Source organism: Chrysochloris asiatica, unplaced genomic scaffold (assembly GCF_000296735.1).
Source record: "Chrysochloris asiatica unplaced genomic scaffold, ChrAsi1.0 scaffold00005, whole genome shotgun sequence".
NCBI lineage: Eukaryota > Metazoa > Chordata > Mammalia > Afrosoricida > Chrysochloridae > Chrysochloris > Chrysochloris asiatica.
The window spans coordinates 14,341,313-14,365,435 of record NW_006408523.1 but is presented as its reverse complement, the minus strand read 5'-3'; the positions used below and the strand labels follow the sequence as shown (position 1 = coordinate 14,365,435).

The window sequence follows — 24,123 nt, the reverse complement described above, 5'->3', positions numbered from 1 at the left end:
TGTAGTGGAGCAAAGCCTGTGTTGACCTAAACTAAACTTTTTAAGTTTAGACTGTGAGGGTACTTAACACTTTTTATTGGAGTACTGATGCGGTGCTGTAGGATAAGCACTTGAGTGCTAACCAGAAAGTTCGTGGTTCAAACCCACTAGCTGTTCCTCAGAAATATCCTATAAAGGATTGCTTTGAGTCAGAACTGACTTGACATCACTTAACAACAAGATTTCTATTGTATGTATTTCTGTGTCAATTTGTAAATAGTATGTTGCTTGTTCATGTATTGCTTGTATTAGTAATGTTTAAATACATGTAATGAAAGTTAATTAATGGTACATTTTTAGTAAATGTTGTTAGGTTGCCATCATGTCGATTCTGACTCAATAACCCTGTATAGAGTTGTTGAACAGCTGGTGGGTTCTAACTGCTAACCTTGCAATTACCAGTCCAATGCTTATCTAACAGTGTCACACTAGGGCTTCTTAATAATATATAAAACAATTTTGTAATTGTTAAGTGCTGTCGAGTTGGTTCCAACTCATAACAACCCTGTATAGAGTTTCCGAGGAGCAGCTGAATAGCGGAACTGCCACCTTGCAGTTCACACTAGCCCATTAATCCACAACACTATACCAGGTCTCTGTAGGATAGCAACAGATAGTTTAACTGTAGAAAAACTTCTAACCTGAAATAGAGCAAATAAAATACGAGGGAGAGTCAGAAATTACCTGCACTCTGGCTGTAGAATTTATTTTGGTAGACTTTTTTTTTTTTTTAAGATGCCATTTTTTTCTTTTTAAATACAATCTCCTTTTCAATACACTTTGTCAACAAACTTTCATTTTCACTTATTAAAAAATGTTTTAGGCAGAGCTGTGAGCCATGAATGCATTGCTGTCCTCACTTCATCAGAGGTGAGTCTTTGTCCTCAAAAGGCTCCTTTCAGGGAACCAAACAGGTGACAGTCTGATGGAGCAAGATCAGGACTATAGGAAGGATGCTTTGACATCTCAAAACCAAGTTTTTTTAGAGTATCAACGGTTTGCGCAGAGGTGTGTGGTTATGCATTGTCATACAAGGTCACAGCATCCTTTGGTGACAGTCCTCTGTGTAATCTGAATCTGAGGCTTCAGCTCTTCAGTGAGCGTCTCACTGTAACAAGCACTGTTAAGTGTTGAACCTTTTTCCTGATAGTGTTCTAGTAGTGGCCCTTGAGAATCCCAGAAAACTATAAGCATCAATTTTCCAACTGATGGTTGACTTTTGAATTTTTTTTTTTTTTGGTTGGCGATAATGTTTTCATTCCATACTCTGCTGTTTTCTCTCAGGCTTGTACTGATGAATCCAGGTCTCCTCACTAGTAACTTTTTTTTTTTTTTTAAAGACACTTACACTCCTTTGAGTTGTATTGGTACAAATTTTGCTCACGGATCCCCAAATACTGTTTCTATTCTTCCTTGAGTCCTTTTGGAACTCATATCACCCCAGCTTTAGAAGCCCAAGCCTGTCATGGGTTGTTTCACAGGCAGAGCCATGGCTGATTTGTAAGTGCATTGTTACATAATCCAGTGTCACTCGTCTGTTGAACAGAATGTTTTCACGTGCCCACTCAACATGGTCAGTCATCAGCTATGGACGTGGGTGGGCGTTTTAGGTAACCTGAGTGTGGATAATTTTTGACTACCCCTCATGGTCATCCTTTATCTAGTTTAATCCAAATTTCCTTTGAGCTTTTTTAGTTTGAATGCCTTAATGTAAAGAAACTTACGATATGTACCTTTTATATGCTTAGGCCTCATTTAGAATTACTGTTTCTGCAAAATTCCTTGCAAAACACCAGATTTTACCCCATAATATACTTTAACTTAGGATAAATGATACTCTGTAACATAGAATCACGGTTTTTGCTTATTTAGACTCAGAAGACCTTTGTGAATACTGATTCCTGTTGCTGTTAGTGGTGATGAGGATGTTCCCTTACATGTCCAGCACATATGAAATGTAGCACTTCAGGGCTTTGTTATTTTCACTGATCTTAGGATTCCTAAAACTATATTATTCCTGTGGCTGCAGACAATAAGCACTGTACTGTAAACCATAAGGCCTGCAGTTTGTACCCATTAGCCGCTCTTCAGGAAAAAGATGAGGCTTTCTGATGCCACGAAGATTTAAAGCCTTGGAAACCCTATGAGTCTTTACTGGTCCAATGGTACTTAAAACCAATTAAACGAGTTAGTACTACTGTATCTCCTTCTCTTCCCAACATGTCATATGACCACCCTTCTTAAAAAGAACTGACAGTGTTCCACAGGAAGCTGGAGGTATAAGTTACTATAACAGATTAACAGTCAATGCCACTGCATTGATTCTGATTCCAGGGAACCCTCTAGGATCAGGATAGAACTGCTGCTTAGGGTTCCAGAGACTGCCTGGTCGTCTTTCCACTGAGCATGAGCAGCTGGTAGGCTTGAACAGCCCAACACTTAACTCACTGTACCACCTTAATGCAATAGGAGTAACTTGACGATAGCATTCCAGGCTCACTCTTGGGCTTTGACACCTTGATTGCCTTGACTGCCTCCCCTTACCTTCTATCCCCTCAATCTAAGCTTGGTTTCACTAAGGAGAGGCACAAAACCTGAAGGTAAGTAAAGAGGGCTGACTGTCAAAGTGGTGTTAATCATCCCTCACAACTTCAAAAATCGTGTTTGAAAGACTTCTTGAATTGAACCTTTTTCAGTCCTAGCATAATAACTTCTTTAACAGTGCATTTATTTGTGTGCTATGTAACTCTGAACTAGTTTCCAGTGTGCTGAGTGCAGTGTTTTGTTGTTTAGCAATGCTGTTGCTGGTGAGAGTGCTCTGGACCGAATGGCTTGTGGACTTGGTGGGAAGCTCGTGCTCCCCATGATCAAGGAGCACATCATGCAGATGCTTCAGAACCGTGAGTTGTCTGTCCTTCAGATGCCAGGGCCTCACTGTTACATGTATTGTCAGTTCTACCTCCCAGGATTGCTTTCGGTGTACTGAAAAAGTCAGGTTCTAAGGAAAATTTACAGATTTACTTCCTACCCAGGAATATTTTTTTTTAATTTAAGACATCATTATTTTATGAAATAGGCATCATGGTGTGGCACTGTAGGATAAAACACTGCACTGCAAGGTTGGATGTTCAAACCCACCAGCCACTCCTTCAAACCCTTAACAGGGTCACTATGAGTTGGGAATCGACAGCACTTAACAAAAATAATTTTACAGTTAGATTCCTATAACCTTCTTTTATTCACTATCCTTTTTTTTTTTTCCAATTACTTGAACATTTTTATACAGAAAGACTTTTTCCTAAATCTTAAATATACTAGAGCAATGCCGCTTTTTTGTGTTGCGGTTTAAAGGTAATGTTAATATCGGGACATTTTTGTTTGGACAGCTGGATCCTCCACTGCTTCTGCTTTTAGTCTTGGGATTTCACAAGTGTAAACTCTGAAAAATTCCACTGTATTCTCAGAGAATAAGAGTAAAAAGAACAAATATTCAAGTATAGGAATGATTTGACCTAGTGTCCCCGAACAGGTCTCTGCACCTCCAGTGGCTACAGGTCATGCTTCTAGACTGACTGCCCCACACAGAGGCTAGCTTTATAGATCTTTGTAGATCTTGCTTTGTTCCACCAGGAACTCCAAGCAACCTAGAGTTAGCAGTTAAGTAAACCTTAAGTCTTTTGAAATCAGAGGAAATGTAACTAGGGAAATCATGAACTCCTTATTCTCAAAACACAGCAGTATGTGACAGAAAATTTAGCTATTGATTATAGTGAAGTCTCATTTTCTTTACCATCCCCAATGGTATTTGTTAATTCTGTCCTTTTCTCCTGTTTGTTGGATCTGCTGCAAACACTGTTGGCATTAATAAGATACTGTTTAGCAATAAATTTTGGTGGAGTTTGGAAGAATACTTAAAATGATCATAAATGGTTGATATAAATAATGATAAGATTTTTGCTTCCATGTTGCCTCTTCACCTTTGCATTGTACATGCTTGTGTGTATTATAAGCACTTTTAAATGTCAGTTTTCTAGTTCATAAGTTTTTTTTTTTCCCCCAAGCTATATGGGGAACTTCTTGCAGATTAATGAGTCTAGTTTCTCTAATTGCTTCCCTGTAGCCGACTGGAAGTACCGGCATGCAGGGTTGATGGCCTTATCTGCCATTGGTGAAGGATGCCACCAGCAAATGGAAGGAATTCTGAACGAGATAGTGAATTTTGTTTTGCTTTTTCTTCAGGATCCTGTAAGTACCATAAGTATCTGATTCCTTGTTATTGCTGTAGTTGCATTTGGGAGCATTGCCTGTACTAAATCAAGAAATCTATTCCAGCATCCGAGAGTGAGGTATGCAGCCTGCAATGCTGTAGGACAGATGGCTACAGACTTCGCACCTGGCTTCCAAAAGAAATTCCATGAAAAGGCAAGTATCAGGCCTTCAAACACTCCAGTGGAACTTGGAAAAGAGGAGTTGGGCATTCAAAGATTTGGTTGGTTGGCCTTGTGTTGTAGGTGATTGCGTCACTGTTGCAGACCATGGAAGACCAAGGCAATCAACGTGTGCAAGCCCACGCCGCAGCTGCCCTCATTAACTTCACTGAAGACTGCCCCAAGTCGCTCCTCATCCCATATTTAGATAATTTGGTGAAACATCTGCATTCTATCATGGTACTGAAACTTCAAGAGGTAAATTTTCCAGTCTTCTTGTTTCTAGAGGTTGGTTTGATGGTGAGCAAAGCTCAGAGAAAGACCTCATCTCAGCATGGTGTAAAGAACAGAAAGGTAGAGGCAGACTGGGGGTGGTAGATTGCCTCCTATTCCAAGGAGAAGAAGGACTCGGCTTGACTTAGAGCATGGACTGATGTTGGGATTGGGAAGGTGTGGTCTACAAAGGCACAATTAATGTATGGGCTGCCTTGAAATTAAGACAGAAGAATTGGTGAGCTCTGATTTATATGAATTTGGAAGAATCATTTTATGTTCTTAGATGATGTGAGAAGTATAAAGTGATTGTAGGAAAGTTAGCATGGCAGTATTGTGTGAGGTACACACACAACAAACAGGATAAAACTTATGGGAACATGATCATTTCCAGGAAACTGATGATTCTACAAGACGTTTCACAGGGAACATTAACAGGTAGTTGGGCTTTTTCCTGCCAGTTTAAATTTTAAAAGATGAAAGGATAAAGTGATCAAAGTTTAGCCTGCTTTATACTGAGTAACAAAAGTAGATAAACGGGAAAAGAAAATCCTTTTTGTTTTACATTTTTAATTAGGGTTGGCTAACTAAGAAGAGAAAAAGAGTCCTGGTGTGGCTCATAGACTAAGCACTGGACTGGTAACCACAGAGTCAGCAGTTCAAACCCACCAGCTCCTCTTCAGAAACTGTTTACAGGTTCGCTGTGAGTCAGAACCAACTCAGCGGCACTTAATAGCATCACCACCTTAAGGAGAGAGAGTTTATAGTCAGTTTAAGTGAGAGATAAGTCTGAAAGCAGCAACTGGAATGATGTTAGTATAGCAGCAGCATGTGTGAAAAAGATGATGTTAATCAAAGCAATCCTCAAGTCATCCGAGGAGAAGGATCAGGGTTTTTCAAAGCATGATGAACCATTACTGACGGGCTGATGAGAGAACAAGGAGGAAGACTCAGCAAGTGTCTCAAAAGCCAAAAAAGAATTTCGAAGGTTGAGTGTTCACTGTTAGGTGAGATAGAGCAAAAATGTGATACAAGAAGCATTTGTGGATCTGAAGACAAAGAAGTGAAACCAAATTGAAGCAGGGGCAGGTTGATTAAATCAGGACAAGGTGGATGTAGGTTCACTTTAAACCTGTTGGGATAGCGATAGAGACAGTCAGGAGACCTCTGTCTCCCTGCTTCCCCAGAGAGTCAATGGGAGGATGTCTAAAACTTGAGAGATGGCATTACTGAGAATGAATCTTATGAAGAGAGGGTAGCCTTGAAACTCTAGTTGAGGGGAAAGGTGGCCTTCTGAGATCTGGGCAAGGTCAAGACATTAAGTATGGAGCAGGTGTTGAATTACAGAAGTAGGGAATAAGATAGCTTCTTAGGGGTGTTAGAAAGTTCTTAATCCATAGTGAAGTCCTCTATGTGAGTACAGCTGATGAGGCGAATAAAGAAAATCCCGTTTTCTCCAGGTATTTCTATGAACCCGTAAAGAATTAGGATTTTGCGCACGCATACACACACACATATCGTTAAGAGCCATCAAGTCGGTTCTGACCCATTACAACCCTGTATAGGGTTTCCAAGGAGCAGCTGGTGAGCTTGAACTGCTGACCTTGCAGTTTGAACGGCTTTGCAGTCTGGCACATTAACCCACAGCGCCACACCAGGACTCCATATATATGTATACACACACATATATATGTGTATGTGTTATTAAGTGCTGTCGACTCAGTTCTGACTCATACGGACCCTGTATAGATAGGGTTTCCAAGATGTGGCTGGTGGGTTTCACCTTGAGGTTAGCAGTTGTACACAGCCCCACACAAGGACTCCATACAAACCTTGGAGGTACTATACAGATTTGGTTTCAGGCCACTGCAATACGAACTACATGTATTGTTTCTTTTTTTTCCAGTGCACATAAAAGTCATACTATTATAAAGAAGTTGGATAAACTGTGAACATTATCTAAATGTGACAGAGGTTTAGTGTGCACATGTGATTGGACAAATGGTTCCAATAGACCTGATCAGCACTGGGTTGCCAGAAACCTTCAGTTTGTTTTTAAAAATACTCAGTATCTGGAATGCCACACAGTGAAGTGTTAGAAAACGAGGTCTGTCTGTATATGTGCTGCCAGGTGACAGCATGGACCCGGTGCAAATAGTCAAGTGTTCATAACGAGTCAGCTCAGCAAATACCAGCCAGATCATTGGCTTAGGACAAATGAAGTTCTCATGTCTTTTACCAAATGGAGAACCAGATGCCAGAGAGAGCAGCAGGGTTCGTTAGACAGTGACAATGGGGGGGGGGGGGTCTGTGCTATGCAGTTGGTTCTGACTCGTAAAGACCTGCATAGGGCTTCTGAGGCTATAAATCTTGACCGGAGCAGAAAGCCTCATCTTTCTCCCACGGAACGGCTGGTCATTTCAAACTGCTGACCTTGAGGTTAGGAGCCCAACTCAGGAGCACTACACTGCCCGAGCTCCTTAAGAAGATAGAGGAATAGACTTCAAAGGACCTTTTCTTCAACACCTAGTAGGGCCGCCACTAGCACAAAGTGTAGAGTAAGTAGCGAGATTGACAGTTAGAGAAAAGTAAGCCTGGTGACTCCACACATTCAGAAGTTAGGGTTTGTACTCAGCTAGCTGTGCTTTGAAATAAAAATAATAAAGGATTTCTGGTGTGGTGCTGTAAGATAAGCACTGGACTGTAAGATCAGTCTGAACCACAAGGTCAGTGGCTCAAACCCACCAGCTGTTCCTTAGAAACAACACCACCAACAATTACCAGAAGAGATCAAATTCCACAGAAACAGTTGGTGGATGATTTTTCTAGAGATTTGTTCCAGAACCTGTAGTCACTGTTGTGGCTTCTAACAAGGTGACCTCCGCTTGCTGCCATCCCAGGAGCAATTAGGAGTTTCTGCCAGGTGTGGTCTTCGTCCTGAGAGTGCAGGTTCAGCTGTCTCTTGTTTCACCAGGCCTGCACAGGTGACGATTGCTTCCAGTCTTTGTGTGTGTTTAAGTAATGTATTCTGTCTGTGTCTTCCTTATAGTTGATTCAGAAAGGCACCAAGTTAGTTTTGGAACAAGTTGTGACGTCCATTGCGTCAGTTGCAGATACTGCAGAAGAAAAATTTGTCCCTTACTATGATTTATTTATGCCATCACTGAAGCACATTGTTGAAAATGCCGTTCAAAAGGAACTCAGACTTCTGAGGGGGAAAACGATTGAATGCATCAGCCTCATTGGTCTGGCTGTTGGGAAGGAAAAAGTAAGTGATTTGCTGTGTGTTGACTCTGTGTAGTTTGGCTGTGGAGGGATTGAGAGTCCTAGAGGACTATTTTCCTTAACTCAGTCAGCTGAAAAATTCTCCTTCCCTGCCACACTTGTATTATGTCTCTTAGGAGGCACGTGGCCTTCCTATGCTTGTATTGATCCGTTATAACTTGATTTGGGAGCTTGCCACTTCTTTTAGGGTTGATTCAGTAAGCATCAGGTAGGTCCTACAAGGAACATCTATGTTCATGGAGCTCTCCAGAAAATCATTCACAAGAACCATTGGCTTTTACTTCTGCCCGTCAGCATCTCCGAGTTGTCACAGCTAACCCAGAAGTTGCTCTGTCATCTGCTCGTGTTGAGACCCTCAGATGAAACTTGGCTCCTTCAAAGCCAGCATCAGTATTCATTTACCTTGTAAACATTGTTGTGAGACCTGGAGAACTCACCAGTAATGTGTTGCAATGTAGATGAGAAATGCTTGATACATTGATTTTAGTTGTAGGATTATGAAGATACAGGGAAAGTTAATAGTTTTTTGCTTTTGTTGTATTTTTTAAAGTTTCTGTATGCCATTTTAAAAAAAAAAGTAACAAGTAGCACCTCCCTTCTTTGATATAAGCTAGTAATATTGGCAATAAAATATTCCTAAATACTGTATTCTAGTTCATGCAAGATGCATCCGATGTGATGCAGTTGTTATTGAAGACCCAGACAGACTTCAGTGACATGGAAGACGATGATCCTCAGGTAAACAACCTTGAGCCATTTATGAGTTGCAGGATCACACAAGGTGAAAGGTTTTGGTTTTGTTTTGTTTTTAATGAGTACTAGGTTTCTGGATAATACCAGCCCTTGTTTTAAGGAAATTTTTTACTGGTTTGCTTTTCTTTCCCATGCCCTTTTTCCTCAATGTGTTGTAGGTATCTCCTGCTTCTTCCTCTGATTTTAAATTATTGTACCCTTGAAGGTTCTGTCTTAGGCCCTCTTATCTTTTCGGTCCTTTTGAACTGTATTCTCCACTTCAGTTCTCCATTGTATGCTCTCAGGATTTCAGGTGGTCAACCATTACTGGACATCTGGATGTCTCCAGGGCTTTTGAATACACCTTGACCTCCCTCCCCTGCCCAAAGAAAGTATAGAAAGTCTGCCATCTCCGGCAAGAAATACAATAATCCCATCTTCACTTCCCATTTCTTTTCAGTAATCCTCTTAGTCTTCTAAACATCTTTTAAATCTGTCCGCATTTCTCTTCCTCATACCCACACCATCATGTGATCATACCAAACACCATAATGTAACTGTGGCCCTTCATGTTTCCTTGGTTGGTGAAATGTGCCACGTTCCCAGCTCTCTGCCTGTGACAAATGTACCTTGAGCTGATTCTCACAGTCTCCTTCCCACCCATCTCACCTGGCTAATGCCTACTCATATTCACCTCCTTTGTAAGATGGTCCTAATTTTCCAAGCCTCTGGTGGGCACTTAGGATATTGGGTTGTGATAACATTGTAACTGCCTCGTAATTTCAGTGGTTTTCATAAAGCCGTTGAATATACCAGGCATACCAGGCACTTTGTAAATAATTATAGAGTTCAGTTTTCCCTTTACACTGCCACACTATGATTGTTCTCCATCGCTGAAGTAGCTAAAGAGACTAGGATGGAGTAGAGTGTCAATAACTTCGATGCTTAGTTGGGTTTTGTGTTTTGCTTTCCTATTTCGGGCTTTATTAGGAAGGCTTGTGTATACATAACGCATATATCTGCATGTAGACAGAAGACTGGAAGGGTGATAACGCTACTAACTAAAGAGATTAAGGGATTGTGAGCTCTGAGGAAGGTGTTGGGGGGTGGGGTCTAGAACACCTGGTGTGTGGGACCCACAAGTATATCCACGGAGTCGGGCATTTCAGGAAATTCGTGGGAAAATTCCATGGTCTTTAACTTCCATTTCTCCGTGAACTTTTTAAAGCACCCTTGTTATTTGTGGAATAAATCTGCTTTCGTCTTACAATTAAAATGATTGGTTTTGTTTTAATAAAAGTGGGGGGAGAAAGAAGATGTTGTGTGTGTCACACAGAGAGACAAAAACAGACTCACTGTAAGGGCTGCAAGAGACTAACCTTAATTAAACACAGTAGCAAGAGAAGGCTGTGCCTTCAGTGTCCCTAGCCACTTAGATAGAAAGCTGTTAGAACTGAGAAGAGAAGGAGATGTTGTGTTTCTTGGGTGCTAATGTTAAAAGTAAAACAAAGTAGGCAAGACCTTGGTCTTTCTGTTGTTTGCCCTGCTCTTTAGCCATATTCCAAAATAAGAGTTCATGGCCGTTTGGGTGTTGATTCTGAACACTATCCGTAGATGGGCATGGAACGTGCCCTCGTTGTTAAAGGAGTCAGAGCATGGCAGTAAACCTCTGTGTATGGGATACCTAGAGGGTTTCTTTTCAGATAAAAAAACCAATCCATAGGCTTTTAAATCAATTTCATTTTCATTTTCTTTCCAGATCTCTTACATGATCTCAGCATGGGCCAGAATGTGCAAAATCCTTGGGAAAGAATTTCAGCAGTACCTTCCAGTAGTTATGGGGCCTTTAATGAAAACAGCTTCAATTAAGCCTGAAGTCGCTCTTTTAGATAGTAGGTATCTTCATGGGGACATGTGACTCCTAAAGTTTTCTTTATGATACTCGTACCATGAATTTATTTTCTTCCTGTAATAGCTCAAGACATGGAGAGTATGAGTGACGATGATGGCTGGGAATTTGTCAATCTTGGAGATCAGCAGAGTTTTGGTATTAAAACTGCAGGACTGGAAGAGAAATCAACTGCTTGCCAGATGTTGGTAAGTGATCATATCATAGTTTTTACTAAACTTGATTGTACAGCTTCTCATAGTAACATGTATTGATGTTTCGTAGATGCTAGTGATAGTGTTGGAAGAGCCAACACTGGCCATAATCAATACAATGGCAACGATTTTGTTTTCTGATTGGGTTCATTTTCTTGAATTTCCATCATAAAGAAATGATAGTGCGACTTTCAATAACAGAAAACAAAGAAACAAACAGTAGCCAGCCTGAATGCCTGTTAGTAGTGAAATGATCAGTGAACGCTGAGCCTGCTCACGTGGTGATAGGAGGAGCTGCAGGAGGGCAGCAGGGAGCCTCAGTGAAGGTGCCTTTCCAATGGGTGCATTAATGGGTGCATTCTTATGCTCTTTTTCTTCATTTAGAAGTGCATTTCTTGAAGCCTTGTCTTCAGTACTTAATCCCTATAACATAAAGGTATTGCATTTTTGTGGTATCTTTCTCTTTGAACTGGAGAGCAAATATACATGGAATGTTTTTCATAAAAATAAAGCTTTAATTAAGACTGTTTGTGTCTTAGAATTGTTTTTCTTAATTGGTGTAGTTCATATACTAGGGGACTTTCAAGAAGTTTGTGGGAAATTCCATTATCTTTTTGGTCTATTTTTCCATGAACTTTTTGAAGCGTCCTTGTATTTTGCATGATGTATGTATTTTCAGAGCACTTTAAACCTCTGGTTATAATTCTCTAACACTCAAGAAATAAAATATGACCTATAAGTCCTAAGGAGCTCTGGTAGCATAGTGGTTATGAATTGGGCTGTGAACCTTAAGGTTAACAGTTCGAAACTACCAGCTGTTCACGGGAGAAAGATGAGGCTTTCTGCTCCTGTGAAGATTTACAGCCTCGGAAACGCTGTACAGGGTCGTTCTGAGTTGGAACCAACTCCACAGCGTATAACCACTAACAACCATAAGGCCTAATGCCAGTCACATGAGTCTGCTGTTTGGTAAAAATAGTAATTTACCCTGAAAAGTAACCTGTAGCTTCTTTGGTTCAGGTTTGCTACGCGAAGGAGTTAAAGGAAGGCTTTGTGGAATATACAGAACAAGTCGTCAAGCTGATGGTCCCGTTACTGAAATTTTACTTCCATGATGATATCCTGTTACTGAACACAAACCTGTCTACAGTTAGTAAAATGGTAGCTCGTTTCCAAATACCAGACTCCACATTAGCTGAAGACTCTTAGCAACCCCTGTGTGTCAGAGTAGAGCTGTGTACCACACGGTTCTCAGGGTCTGACATTGCCAGGCCAGCCTTCCACAACACCGCTGAGTGGTCTGGAACCTCCAGGTTTTCCGTTTTCAATTGACAGCTGAGTGGATTAACTCTTTGCACCATTTAGGGCCTCCAGCATAAGGACAGTTCCAGTAAAATGCATATCGTGTAAATGTCCATGCCTTGACACACCTGCAGTGTTGTACACAGTTTCATGGTTGTTAAGTGCTATCTCGTCAGGTTCCCGAGGAGCTTGAACCACCGACCTTGCAGTTCAAGCCGACATTACAGTGGAGTGCTTTATCCGTCAGCACCACACCAGGACTGCTCACTGTCCGATAGATAGGAAAGGGAAGATGTGCTGAATGTTTCCTCATAGATGCGTAGGCTTTGGACAGGGAGACACACACGTTATGTTTAGCAAACTCTTGGCTAGCTCAGATTAACAGACGTTGTAGTGAGCACAACAACATTTCTGTAAGTCTTCAGAGGCTGCGCACTGATTGCGTTTCCTTAACAATAACACGTGTTCGAGTGGCGGCAGCAGAATCCATGCCCCTTCTCCTGGAATGTGCAAGAGTCCGAGGTCCCGAGTACCTCACACAAATGTGGCATTTTATGTGTGATGCCCTCATCAAGGCCATTGGGACAGAACCCGACTCAGATGTCCTCTCAGAAATAATGCACTCTTTCGCAAAGGTGAGTATCCCTTCAAGAAGAGGGATGTGTGTGTGTGTGTGTATTGCTAAACAAATTAGGGGAAAGGTTGGGTTGTGGTTTTTGATGTTGCAAAGGGATGTCAAAAAGGTCGTGGGAAAATGAGAGCATTACTAGGTTTTACCAACTTTTTGGAGCCCCGCAAATAGCCTTTTCTTTTCTGAAAACGTTCGATCCTTACTTGATTTCGGTATTTGCGTGTTGCCCTTATTTTTGTGTTTTAAGAGTGACCACTTTTTGGTTGCATTGTCAGGAATTACAACCATACACTGAGAAAGCCCAGAGTATTGCGACCTCTCATACTGCGTCCGCTGTCAGCCCCTGCTATGATCCCCCTTCTTAATTCCACTATATTATTTTTTCCGTTGCTGCCTTTTATTTGTGGTGTTGAAATAGCCATATTTGGCCCGCTCCAGAGGTCTCCACAATAGTGAGATAGGTGTCGTGTTTCGTTCTGTTGTGCATGAGGTCACATGAGTCAGTATCGACTCAGCACCTAACAACAGAGAAGTGTCCCGCCTTAGTCTTAAACTGTCCACCACCAGCTTCCAGAGAACTTGGTCCACAACGTTGTATAAATAAAACCTCATCCTCACCTCATTTTTTTGTCCTGTAGTCTTGGTGTGGTGCTGTAGGATAAGCATTGGACTGCCAGCCATGAGGTCGGCAGTTCAAACCACCAGCTGCTCCTCCAAAACCCTACGTAGGGAGCTGCAATAGCACGTTGCAATTCAGACTTGAGTCTTTCCAAAGATGCATGATGTTTGCCCTTAGCACCTAAAAGGCCTCTCCAGGGTAAACTCACTTTCTTCATGGCTGTTTGATTTTTGATTTTTGTTCTTACTCTGGTAAGTAACTGAATGGCGGGTGCCGTCCATCTGTACAGTTCAGCGGCGTGGGTCGCACCCACGCTCAGCAGCACCAGCTTTATCACCTTTAACAGAGGCTCAGTGCCACTGACCACTACCATGTGATTCTCAGTGGAGCTGCACTTTTTGTCTTCTTTTAATTGTGCAAATAGACATAATAAAAACATACACTAACAGCTTCTCCATGTATATTTAAGTGGTGTTGACTTTAACTTTTGACTCATTTTTGTGTTGGTGCTGTCAAGAGCCTAGAGTCAGTTCTGATTCAGAGTGACCCTGGGTAGGGATTCTTGGGGAGTAGCTGGTGGGTTTGAACTGCCGACCCTGTGGCTAATAGTCAAGTGCTTATCCTCCAGTGCCACACCAGGAGTCCACAGATGTTGTTGTTAAGTGCTATCAAGTTGATTCCAACTCGGTGACCCTGTGTAGAGTTTCCAAGGTGCAGCTGGTGGGTTTAAACTGCCGATCTTGTGATTCACAGTCCAGTGCTGATACTACAGCTTCACAGAGGAGTTGGTTAAAGTGCCCTGATGATGTTGTAGGTTAGGTGTTGTACTGCTGACTGCAGGTCAGGGGTTCAAACCCACCAGCCGCTCTTCAGGAGAGAAATGAGACTGTCTGCTCCTGAAAAGATTGGATAGTCTGAAAACCCTTTTAATCAAATTCTGCTCTCCATCTCATTAGTGCATAGAAGTAATGGGAGATGGATGCCTTAGTAATGAACACTTTGAAGAACTGGGAGGGATACTGAAAGCAAAGCTTGAAGAGCATTTTAAAAATCAAGAATTGCGGCAAGGTACGTTTCCTGCTTTTATTTCTCAGTGTGATCCTTTATGACCATCTTGGCAACAATTTAAAAACCATCTCTCTATTTGGGTGTGTTTTAGTTAAAAGACAAGATGAAGACTATGATGAACAAGTTGAAGAGTCACTACAAGATGAGGTAAACGACTCCCGAATTTAATTTTTACATGATTTACATCTGACAGCTTTAATGCTTGAGATTCTGATTCAGCCAAATTGCTGTTCTGATGAGATTATCTGTAATCAGTAGCAAAATAGTCTGATTCCGTAATTTACTGAGAGTAGTGGGAAAGTAGCAGCACACTTGCAACACTTCACACACAAGCATTTGGAGTTTATATTTCATTTTACATATTCCTCACAGCAGCCATTTCTGTTTGGTGTGCTTTCACCAGACTAAAGATGAACAAACTCACACTGTGATGTTAAAACAAACAGTTGCTTAAAATGACCCTTGTCAAACTGGGGGCTCAAGCCCAGATCTTTCTCTAACATCAGATTTCTCCTGTACCACAACAGTGCCAATTTCAGTAAAAGTTACAAACATATTCAATGGTGGGTACAATTCTTCACCTTCTTACTTACACATGTCTCTCTAAACACACCACTTGACACCATCAGGTATGTTCAACAATATTTAGAGTCAAGAATGTGTCTAGCCATCATGGTGGGCTGGATCTAAAATGTATAGCTTGTACCAATTCCTTTCCCATTGCCCACTGATAGACCTGAACTACACCCAGGCAGGAAATGGGGTGACAGAAATAAGTGAAAACAGTTACTATTGTTTCATAACCCATATGTGTCTCGGGAGTCTGGAGTAAACAGTTTTAAAATGCATTCGAGGAAGGACATTGCAGTACAGTAGTCAGTACTGGGCAGCCCCTCACCGTTCCACAGGCAAGAAGCTTTAAATGTGGCTATTACAATGGCACGCTTTTTAATACATGTGTTTGTTGGGTTTGTTTTTCAGGATGATAATGATGTTTATATTCTGACCAAGGTGTCAGACATTTTACACTCAATATTCAGTAGCTACAAGGAAAAGGTGTTACCGTGGTTTGAACAGCTGCTTCCATTAATTGTCAACCTAATCGTAAGTGCTATCTCTGATTAACAAATTATTTGAGGCAGTTAACCTCTTATTAAAATATATGAAGTTACATGGTTGGCTTAAATGAGACTTTTTACTTTGTTGCATTTTCTGCTACAGTACCGTTAAGAACCAGTTTGGGTGCACACAACTTGCTTGTGAGAGCCTGTTGAATTCTTACATACAGTTAGGAATTTTGCACCTTTTAAAGACCTTTTCAGGAATATCACTGTAAAGCTGATAGTCTGTATTGAATACTTGTGTCTGTGCATTTCCAGTATTGGAAGCTTCAAAGAATGTCTTTTTTGCAGTGTCCTCATAGACCTTGGCCAGACAGACAGTGGGGACTGTGCATCTTTGATGATGTCGTAGAGCACTGCAGCCCAGCCTCATTTAAATACGCAGAATATTTCTTACGGCCGATGCTCCAGTATGTGTGTGACAACAGCCCAGAAGTCCGACAGGCTGCTGCCTATGGCCTGGGCGTCATGGCACAGTACGGCGGAGAGAACTATCGTCCTTTTTGTACAGGTGCTTGTCTTCATAGTCCAGATGGCCGCCTGGTTCTCTGACACGCTCCTCCCACACAAACTCCCATATCGGTTTCTGCTCCGGAACGGGCGTGAATTTCTCACCTCTATCCTCATAGGCTTCACGGAAGCCCAGAGTCGGACCTGACTCGATGGCACGTGACAACAACAATCCTCATAGAAATGGGAATGCACTCCAAGCCTCATTACACCACACCACACACGTCCCTAAGTACAACCTGATTTTGCATTTTGAGGGTATGCCACCAGGTGCCTTTGGCATGACTGACTGATGATGTCCCCATGCGTGTCAGTGTATAACTATGCTCCATAGGGTGCCAATGACCTGGTTTTCAGAAGTAGACTGTCAGATGTCAGGCTTTGCCTTTGAGGCAGCTCTGGGTGAATTCAAACTTGCAGCCTTTTAGTTTGTGACTGAGCACCAGAAGTCTCAGCACTGCCTGGGCACACTAGCCCTAGCAGAAACCGCTAACCCAAACAGTGCCTTCGGGGTTATTCGGACGCTCAGTGACTCTCTTGCAAAGAGTGCAGTTGTCCCATAGGGTTTCCTAAACTGTCTCACCTTTCTCCTGGGGGTACGTGTTGAGTTCAGACCATTTGGGAGCAGCCAGATATTTGACAAGTGTGCCACCTATAACTGCCTTAGCTCTAGCATTGTTGTTACTAAGGGTCTTTGAGTCAGGTCTGGCTCATAATGACCCTGTATAGGCTTTCCAAGGAGTGGCTGGTGGATTTGAACCACTGATCTTGCCGTTTAAAGTGACCTTGTGGTCCATTGCATGATCTGTAGCAATCTTAAACATCATGGAGTCGCCATGTCACACAGCTGTATTGTCAGGCAGCTTAAAGCCTGGGTGCCCACACGCCAGCATTGTCTCTTGACATCAAAACGCTCTAACCATAGGAAGAGGATAATGTCCTCTTCATTCCTGTGTCTGTTCACTGTAATCTATAACTAGAAATAATATTTGTGTTCCTCTGTATGTCAGTGAGGTCTGTAGCTGCTCTCTTCTCATATGCTTGTTTTAGAAGCACTTCCACTGCTGGTCCGAGTTATTCAGGCTGTGGATTCTAGGACCAAAGAAAATGTCAATGCTACAGAGAACTGCGTCTCAGCAGTGGGGAAGATTATGAAGTTCAAACCGGACTGTGTAAACGTGGACGAGGTCCTACCCCACTGGTTGTCCTGGCTTCCACTTCATGAAGATAAAGAAGAAGCTGTTCAGACATTTCATTATCTGTGTGACCTCATTGAAAGGTAAAGCAGGGGCAGCCTCGCTCTGTCCCCTTCACATCAAACAGTACTTCGGTGCTGTTCTTCTCACCTAATATCTTCATCTTTTCAGGTTTAATCCCACTGTCTCTGTGCCTTGCCTTCAGATGATATATGTTGTTGTTAAATGCTGAGGTTGTCAATCTTTTATGGTAGCAAAAAGCCTCAGATGTATAGGTATATACTCATACTGTGTTTATAAATCATTTTGAGAGAGACCCCATCACAATTCAGGCTGTGTTGTAATGAGCTCTAATTGTGAGTTGTTTGTGACAGTAAAGCCACCATGTGGGTGCAAGCACTAGTTAGAGAAAGCCATGGTGTCTGTCAGGAGGTTCCCGTCCAGTGTTTGTCACACTACCGTGCTTGTGCTAGGAAGACCTTACAGTGTGGCTTAGTTTTGGCTCTCTAAATTGCTGGTGTTTTTCTTTGGATTCAAGAATCTATTGCGTAAAGTGAGTCTACCAGACAAACTTCAAAATCTGACATTATTTATGTTGTTCTATGTCCTCATGTGGCGCTGTAGAGCATAAACACTGGACCATTTGGTCGGTTTGAACCACTTCGTTGGCAGTTCAAACTCACTAACCAGCCCATATTGAAACCCTATGCAGAGTTGCTATGAGTCAGAACCGACTCAACGGCACATAACAACAACATGTCCATGGGCGTAGTTAAGAGTTGGAACAAATCAGATTATAAAACCTGTCAAATCAAAGAAACATTTTTTGTGTTTCTTTCTCTAAATGTGGTGTTGTGCTGTCAAGTCGATTCCAACCCTTAGCGACCCTGTACAGGGTTTCCAAGGATTAGCTGGTGAGCTTGAACCACCGACCTTGCAGTTCAAATGACTTTGCAGTCTGACGCATTAGCCCACAGCACCACACCAGGACTCCCAAATGTAGGTTTCCCTAAATATAAGTCAGGCTCTGGCTTCTGTCATTCTTACTGTTTTGAGTTTGTGAATAAACACAAGGATTGTCATAGCAATCTTTTCCTGGATTGTTTAGGATTGGATGATGGGTCATGTTCTTTCATGTCTGTCTAAGTTCAGGCTCAACTAAATAGTGAATGTGGTCCTCCTACTGAAAACATCAGCAAACACTCCTTTCTAGAGGCACACACCCCGGCCTGCTCCTTTCTCGGAAATGGCCAGAGCTTGGTCATTTCATATCTCTTCTTCAGCTTACTTTGCCCCCGTGTATTTTGAAGTTCAATTTTATTTTAGAAACCATGAAATAACTATGCAAAATTTGTGTTGAGAAACATTTTCTTGGGGTTTTTGTGTGTGGTTTTGTTAAGGTGTTGTGTATAAAGCACCTGTGAGCAGTGTAGTTTGGAAGACTTTTCTATATTTTAAAAACTCCGTATTTGGAGAATTGTTGTTGTTGTTGTTGTTGTTGAGTGCCATCGAGTCGGGTCCGGAGAATAGTGTGTAAATATCTAAGTGCTTTATGATTTTTCCTTAAAAGTTTCATTTATAAAAGTTTTCTTCTCTTTTGTCAGTAATCACCCAATCATTCTTGGCCCAAACAATACCAATCTGCCCAAAATATTCAAAATCATTGCAGACGGAGAAATGCATGAGGCAATTAAACACGAAGATCCTTGTGCCAAACGTCTGGCTAATGTAGTTCGCCAAGTACAGGTAAGCTGAGTTTGTTAAGTTAAAGAAAGGGAAAAAGTATATTTTTGGTATTTATATTAGAAGATGAAAGTAAAAGTCTCCTGATGTAAGAAAATGTTATCTTTATACTTCTTGTTTTAAGTCTTACATTTTATACTTTATAAATACGGGTAAGCTGATTTGGTAAAGTTAAGGAAAAGAAAGCGGGAACATTTTCAATTTTGTTGTTTATACTAGAAGAAAATAGTAATCTAAAGAGCTATGGGAATGTTGTGTTTTTGTTTTTATCTCTAAACAAAAATGTGACACTTGATACAGTATCTTCCCCCTCTGTTGTCATGAACCTCCTAGAACACTCATCATGCAGTAGTTTTTGTGCATATCTGTGAAGAGAAACGTGAGATTTAATAATAAAGAAGTTGTCAGCTTCCAAAATGCTTTGATGATTTTTACTTCTGACGTTAGGAGGCTGGTGGCATACTGGTTAAGCACTCTACTGCTAACCATACAGTCCGCTGTCTGTGCCCACTAGCCGTTCCAGGGGAGAAAGGTCTGCTCCCATCAAGACTACAGCCTTGAAAACCTCTTGGGACACTTGATCTGTCCCATAGGGCTGTTACCTGTCAGATTCAACTCCATGACAATGGGTTTCACAAACTTTGACGGTGTATGTGATTTGTGGGCTACTTCAGTATATCGTCTGCCTAGTTACAGCCTCTGTCAATTCTAAAATGAATGGAGAAAACTCACTGTAAAAGAAATGAACAGATTTCTATTTTTCCCGTGATAATTCATCAAACTAATAACTAAAAAGTATTTTGACATTTTTTTCATCTCTCTGTAATGATTATTAATAAACTTTGAAATGAACATTTCATCATCTCTAAACATCTGCCCTGTTTTATTTTCCCTTCTAGACTTCTGGAGGATTGTGGACTGAATGCATAGGACAGCTCAGTCCCGAGCAGCAGAGAGCCATCCAGGAACTCCTGAACTCTGCTTGAAGGGCCTTAATATCACCCACCTGAAATAACTCCAAATAAACGTTTACCCTTTTGTTTAGGTTTCTTGGTTTTGTTTTTGAGCAAAAGAGAACGAGAGTGTGTGTAGGCCGTTCTTCTGCAAAGCCACAGCGGCAGGAAGAGAAGCACTGTTTGAGAATGGTGTTTAACTGGATTTCTTTCATAACACTGAGGAAATTCCCCGTAAACCCTACAGTAGCACTGAAGAGTATTTTTCTATTGGTATAACCCACCTGTGTCAAGGTGAAAGGGAAAGAGAAGTTTCTCATTAGACAAGATTTTTAAGGAAAAGCCACTTTAGGATCAGTTACTCAGCATAGATTTGCATTTAAACAAATGGCTGTACTGTACGCCTGGTGTTCATTCTGTTCACTGGAGTGTGACTCTCTCCGTAGGGTAGAAGACTTCTTCCTACCAGTAGATCCAAAAGTTGGGAGGAAAGGACTAAGGACTAAACAGCAAGCATGAGCGCCTGTTGACGTCACTTTCAGTCCTTTTTCCCAGAAGGACTTGTGCAGTGACTCACTTTGGAAAGCTTCCAGCCCTGCAATGTGAAGTGTTGTTGGCATGTCTGGCAGTAGTCTCTCATTCACTCCTCAATAAACAACATTGAAATACAAAAGAGGCTTGTGCAAAAATTCACTACTGTCTGGCTTTTATTCATTTAAAGTTTTTAATATAAGAATAATATTTTTTTAAAGTAATAGCTATGGCTCTGAATATTTTTCTTGTGCAATTCAAATTTCAATGCATTTTCGTTTCTACTGACTTCCACTTTAACTTATGCTAAGTTTTAATACACCTGCTTCATTCATAAATTGATGTCCTTTTAAAGTTTGCAGATTTCAGCAGATGGTTTTTTTTAAGCAAGGATTGTTCTGATGAAATCAGAGATTCGGTTTAGTGTTCTCATCACAAATTGTAATTGCTATAGAGCCTCACACTACTTTCAATCTTTAAACTTCACAAATAAGTATTATGGCTACAATTATTTACTGATGAATTCAGCATACTGTGTGAATGTTTTTATGTATTAACCTCATAGCAGTAAATAACTTACTGTCATTTCTTTAAATAAATTTTTCTAAGGGATCTAAACAGATTTCTGTTGAAAACTTCAGTGTTAACATTTTTATAGTTTGTACTAAATTTAACCATGATATATAAATGAATTTTATGCATAGACCAGAATTGAAAATTAAAAGGTGTTTTTTTTCGTTAAGTGATTTGCATTACTTTATTAAAACTAAATACGAAATGGAACAGAAAATAGAATGAATATATATTACAGTGATTGTTAGCAAATACCGTTCAGACGATATTCACCTTTGAACACAGAACCATTATTTAGAATGGCGGTGGGGAACGTGTTAAGTGCCATCAAATCAGTTCCGACCCATAGCAACCCTGTCTAGGGTTTCCGAGGAGCGGCTGGTGAATTGGAACCGCCGACCTGGTGGTTCAATCCAACCTGGTGTGGCATTAGCCCACAGCGCCACACCAGGCCTCCTTGTGTGAAACACGAAATCATTTGCTGTGGTCCTACCAAGGCAATTGCAGTTCCAGCTATCACATCATTGTTAAGTGCTGTCAAGTCAATTCCGACTCAGCCATCACAGTAGGGATGAGTTCATTAAATGTTCGAACAAATACAGCAGGCTAATTTTCTAAGCTGGTAATTTTGTATGACTCACCATGTTAGACCTCTTGGCAGAAAACAGGCTCCCTAGCCCTGATATTTAGGGGTTGGAGTAGCTGACAGTGCAGTGCATTGAGTAACTTCACCAGCAAAGTCATTGTTTTCAATGTGGGTGCCTGTTTAAATCATGGACTGCTTGTGTTGTAATATTTGGAGCTACTTTATAACCCTGTATTCCAGCTGAGAAAAAATGAGAGATGTATGTCAAGACAACCAACTCAGGAGTACTGATAACGGTCGACTGGAACAATTTGTTTTTAATTTGTTACTACTATAGTTAATGTTAAAAATACGGCATTCCTGCCTAAGGTCAGGTGGAAGTAGGGTCAGAAGGGGAGCACTATGCTAAGCACTTATGGGTAGGGATATCCTGCCTGCCTTCCAGTTGAAACGCTAATGAAATCAGAAGACAGCCATGTACAAGGTTTCAGACCCCTGAAGGGAGCGCTCAGATGGGTACAAATCAAAATTCAATACCAGGGGGCTTCAAAAAGTATCTGAGAAAGCGTTTACTGCAACATCCTGCAATGCGGCCCTCATAACTGGTAGGTTGTTCCATGAACTTGTAACAGTTCTTTGAAATGATCTGTAGAAACATTTTTCATACTGTCACGGGTCATTTGACAACCATGATTTGTACTGTGAATTTGGATGGGGGAACGCCTAATCACCGAGGTCCTGCATTTTCTTTAAGCATCTGGAACTTGTGTCTTAGCAGTGATCATGCACGAGCTAAGGGATTCATCTTTGTATTTGGTCTAACGCCCATGTCATTACCAATTTCTCCAAATCTGAGACAGCCCCTCCCCTTTGTGTTAGCCTTGTCCCTCACCATCCTTGGAACCCCTCCCATTGCAGGCACTGTCGGTTCCTTTCCTCAAGTGTCTTCCTTTTTTTGCTGTCACCTAGGGACTGATTCCTCCTGATAACATCCAAAATACAGGACATGACGTCTCGCCATGCTCTCCTAAGGAGAAATCTGGCTGTATTTTCTTCAAGACAGATGTTTTCATTCTTCACCAACAGATCAATGAGCGATTCTTTAGTCATACTCATTGTCCAGCTCTTGTATGCTTATGAGGCAAATGAAAATCCCATGGTGAGTCAAGCATAACTTAGTCTTGGAGGTGGCATCATTGCTTTTGTGAACACTACAGAGGTTTTTGACCACAGATTTACCTAATTCAACAATACATCATGGGCATTAACCGTAAATCCAAGCAAAATGAAAGTTCACAGTGTCAGTGTTTAATGTTTAATGATGTTTATCATTCGGGTTGTGATGATTTGTTTTCTTTATGTTGAGGTGTGATCCATTTTGAAAGCTATAGTCTGACCATCCATCAGTGCTTCAAGTCTGCATTTTCAGCAAGGAAAATTGTGACTCATTAATGACACTTCTTACAATCCTGATGCCGAGTTCTTCATAGAATCCAGCTTCTTGAATCAGTTGTTCAGCCTACGGATTGAGTGAGTCTGGGGAGAGGATGAGTTCCGACACACCTTTACTGACCTGTGCATCTTGTTCCTGATCTTGCTCTGACCAACCGCCTCGTGATCTGTGTACGGGTGCCTCAGGAGTACAAGTGCTGTGGGATTCCCAGGCTTACAGGAGTATCTGTCATTTATCAAGATCCACATGGTTCATTGCCTTTACATAGTCAATCAAGAATGGTTCTGATATTCTCTGCTTTCAGCAAAGATCTATCTGATACAGCATTCATCACTTGTTTCTTCCCCTTTTGTAAGTCCTACTTGAATGTGGTTAATGCAGTGAACTGCAGTGTCGGTGTGGGCTGTGAAGGCTGGCGGTTCTAACTCACCAGCTGCTCCTTGGAAGCCCTGTGTAGGGTCACTGAGTCGGGTCCCGACTCGATGGCACTTAACAACAAGCAGCTTGGATTTCTGGCAGGTGTCAGTCATCTGTAGCCAATTTTGAATTACCTTCATCTAAAATGTACCTGTATGTGATATTAATGATACTGTGAAAATTTTTGCAATCCATTAGCTCACCTTGCCTTGATACGGACACAAATATCAGTAAGTGGGCCAGTTCACAGGCTTGTAAAGGTTTAGTATACATGCGTGAGCACTTCCAGCACTGAATCCATTTGTTAACACGTCTTAATTGGTATTTAGTCACTTCCTGAGCGGGGGGAGGTGGGGGGGTGATTCTGTACCAATCCGTTAATTTTGCTAAAAGTTGACCTACGGATAATTTCGGTTCTACATTTAAGAGCTCTGGTAGCGTAGTGGTTACGAATCGGGCTGCGAACCTTAAGGTCAGCGGTTCGAAACTACCAGCTGCTCCGTGGGAGAAAGATGAGGCTTTCTACTCCCGTAAAGATTTACACCCTCGGAAACCTTGTAC

At 41.4% G+C, this 24,123-nt stretch overlaps 1 protein-coding gene across 3 annotated transcripts in view; it reads left to right on the top strand.

Annotated features, from left to right (window-relative positions):
• Positions 1-21,269, top strand: part of IPO5 (importin 5) — a 71,089-nt gene extending 49,820 nt beyond the window's left edge. Inside the window, exons 13-29 of one of the 3 annotated variants that reach the window (XM_006831985.1) lie at positions 2,833-2,939; positions 4,160-4,284; positions 4,372-4,461; positions 4,551-4,724; positions 7,789-8,007; positions 8,679-8,762; positions 10,516-10,648; positions 10,732-10,853; positions 11,880-11,976; positions 12,624-12,796; positions 14,368-14,479; positions 14,571-14,626; positions 15,461-15,583; positions 15,892-16,111; positions 17,161-17,389; positions 18,911-19,052; positions 19,949-21,269. In XM_006831985.1, the coding sequence (XP_006832048.1) occupies positions 2,833-2,939; positions 4,160-4,284; positions 4,372-4,461; positions 4,551-4,724; positions 7,789-8,007; positions 8,679-8,762; positions 10,516-10,648; positions 10,732-10,853; positions 11,880-11,976; positions 12,624-12,796; positions 14,368-14,479; positions 14,571-14,626; positions 15,461-15,583; positions 15,892-16,111; positions 17,161-17,389; positions 18,911-19,052; positions 19,949-20,035 (2,293 nt within the window). In that variant the 3' untranslated portion in view covers positions 20,036-21,269. The remainder of the gene's footprint in view (positions 1-2,832; positions 2,940-4,159; positions 4,285-4,371; positions 4,462-4,550; positions 4,725-7,788; positions 8,008-8,678; positions 8,763-10,515; positions 10,649-10,731; positions 10,854-11,879; positions 11,977-12,623; positions 12,797-14,367; positions 14,480-14,570; positions 14,627-15,460; positions 15,584-15,891; positions 16,112-17,160; positions 17,390-18,910; positions 19,053-19,948) is intronic. The other 2 variants (XM_006831987.1, XM_006831986.1) reach the window with 2 other exon arrangements.
• Positions 21,270-24,123: the final 2,854 nt, after the last annotated feature.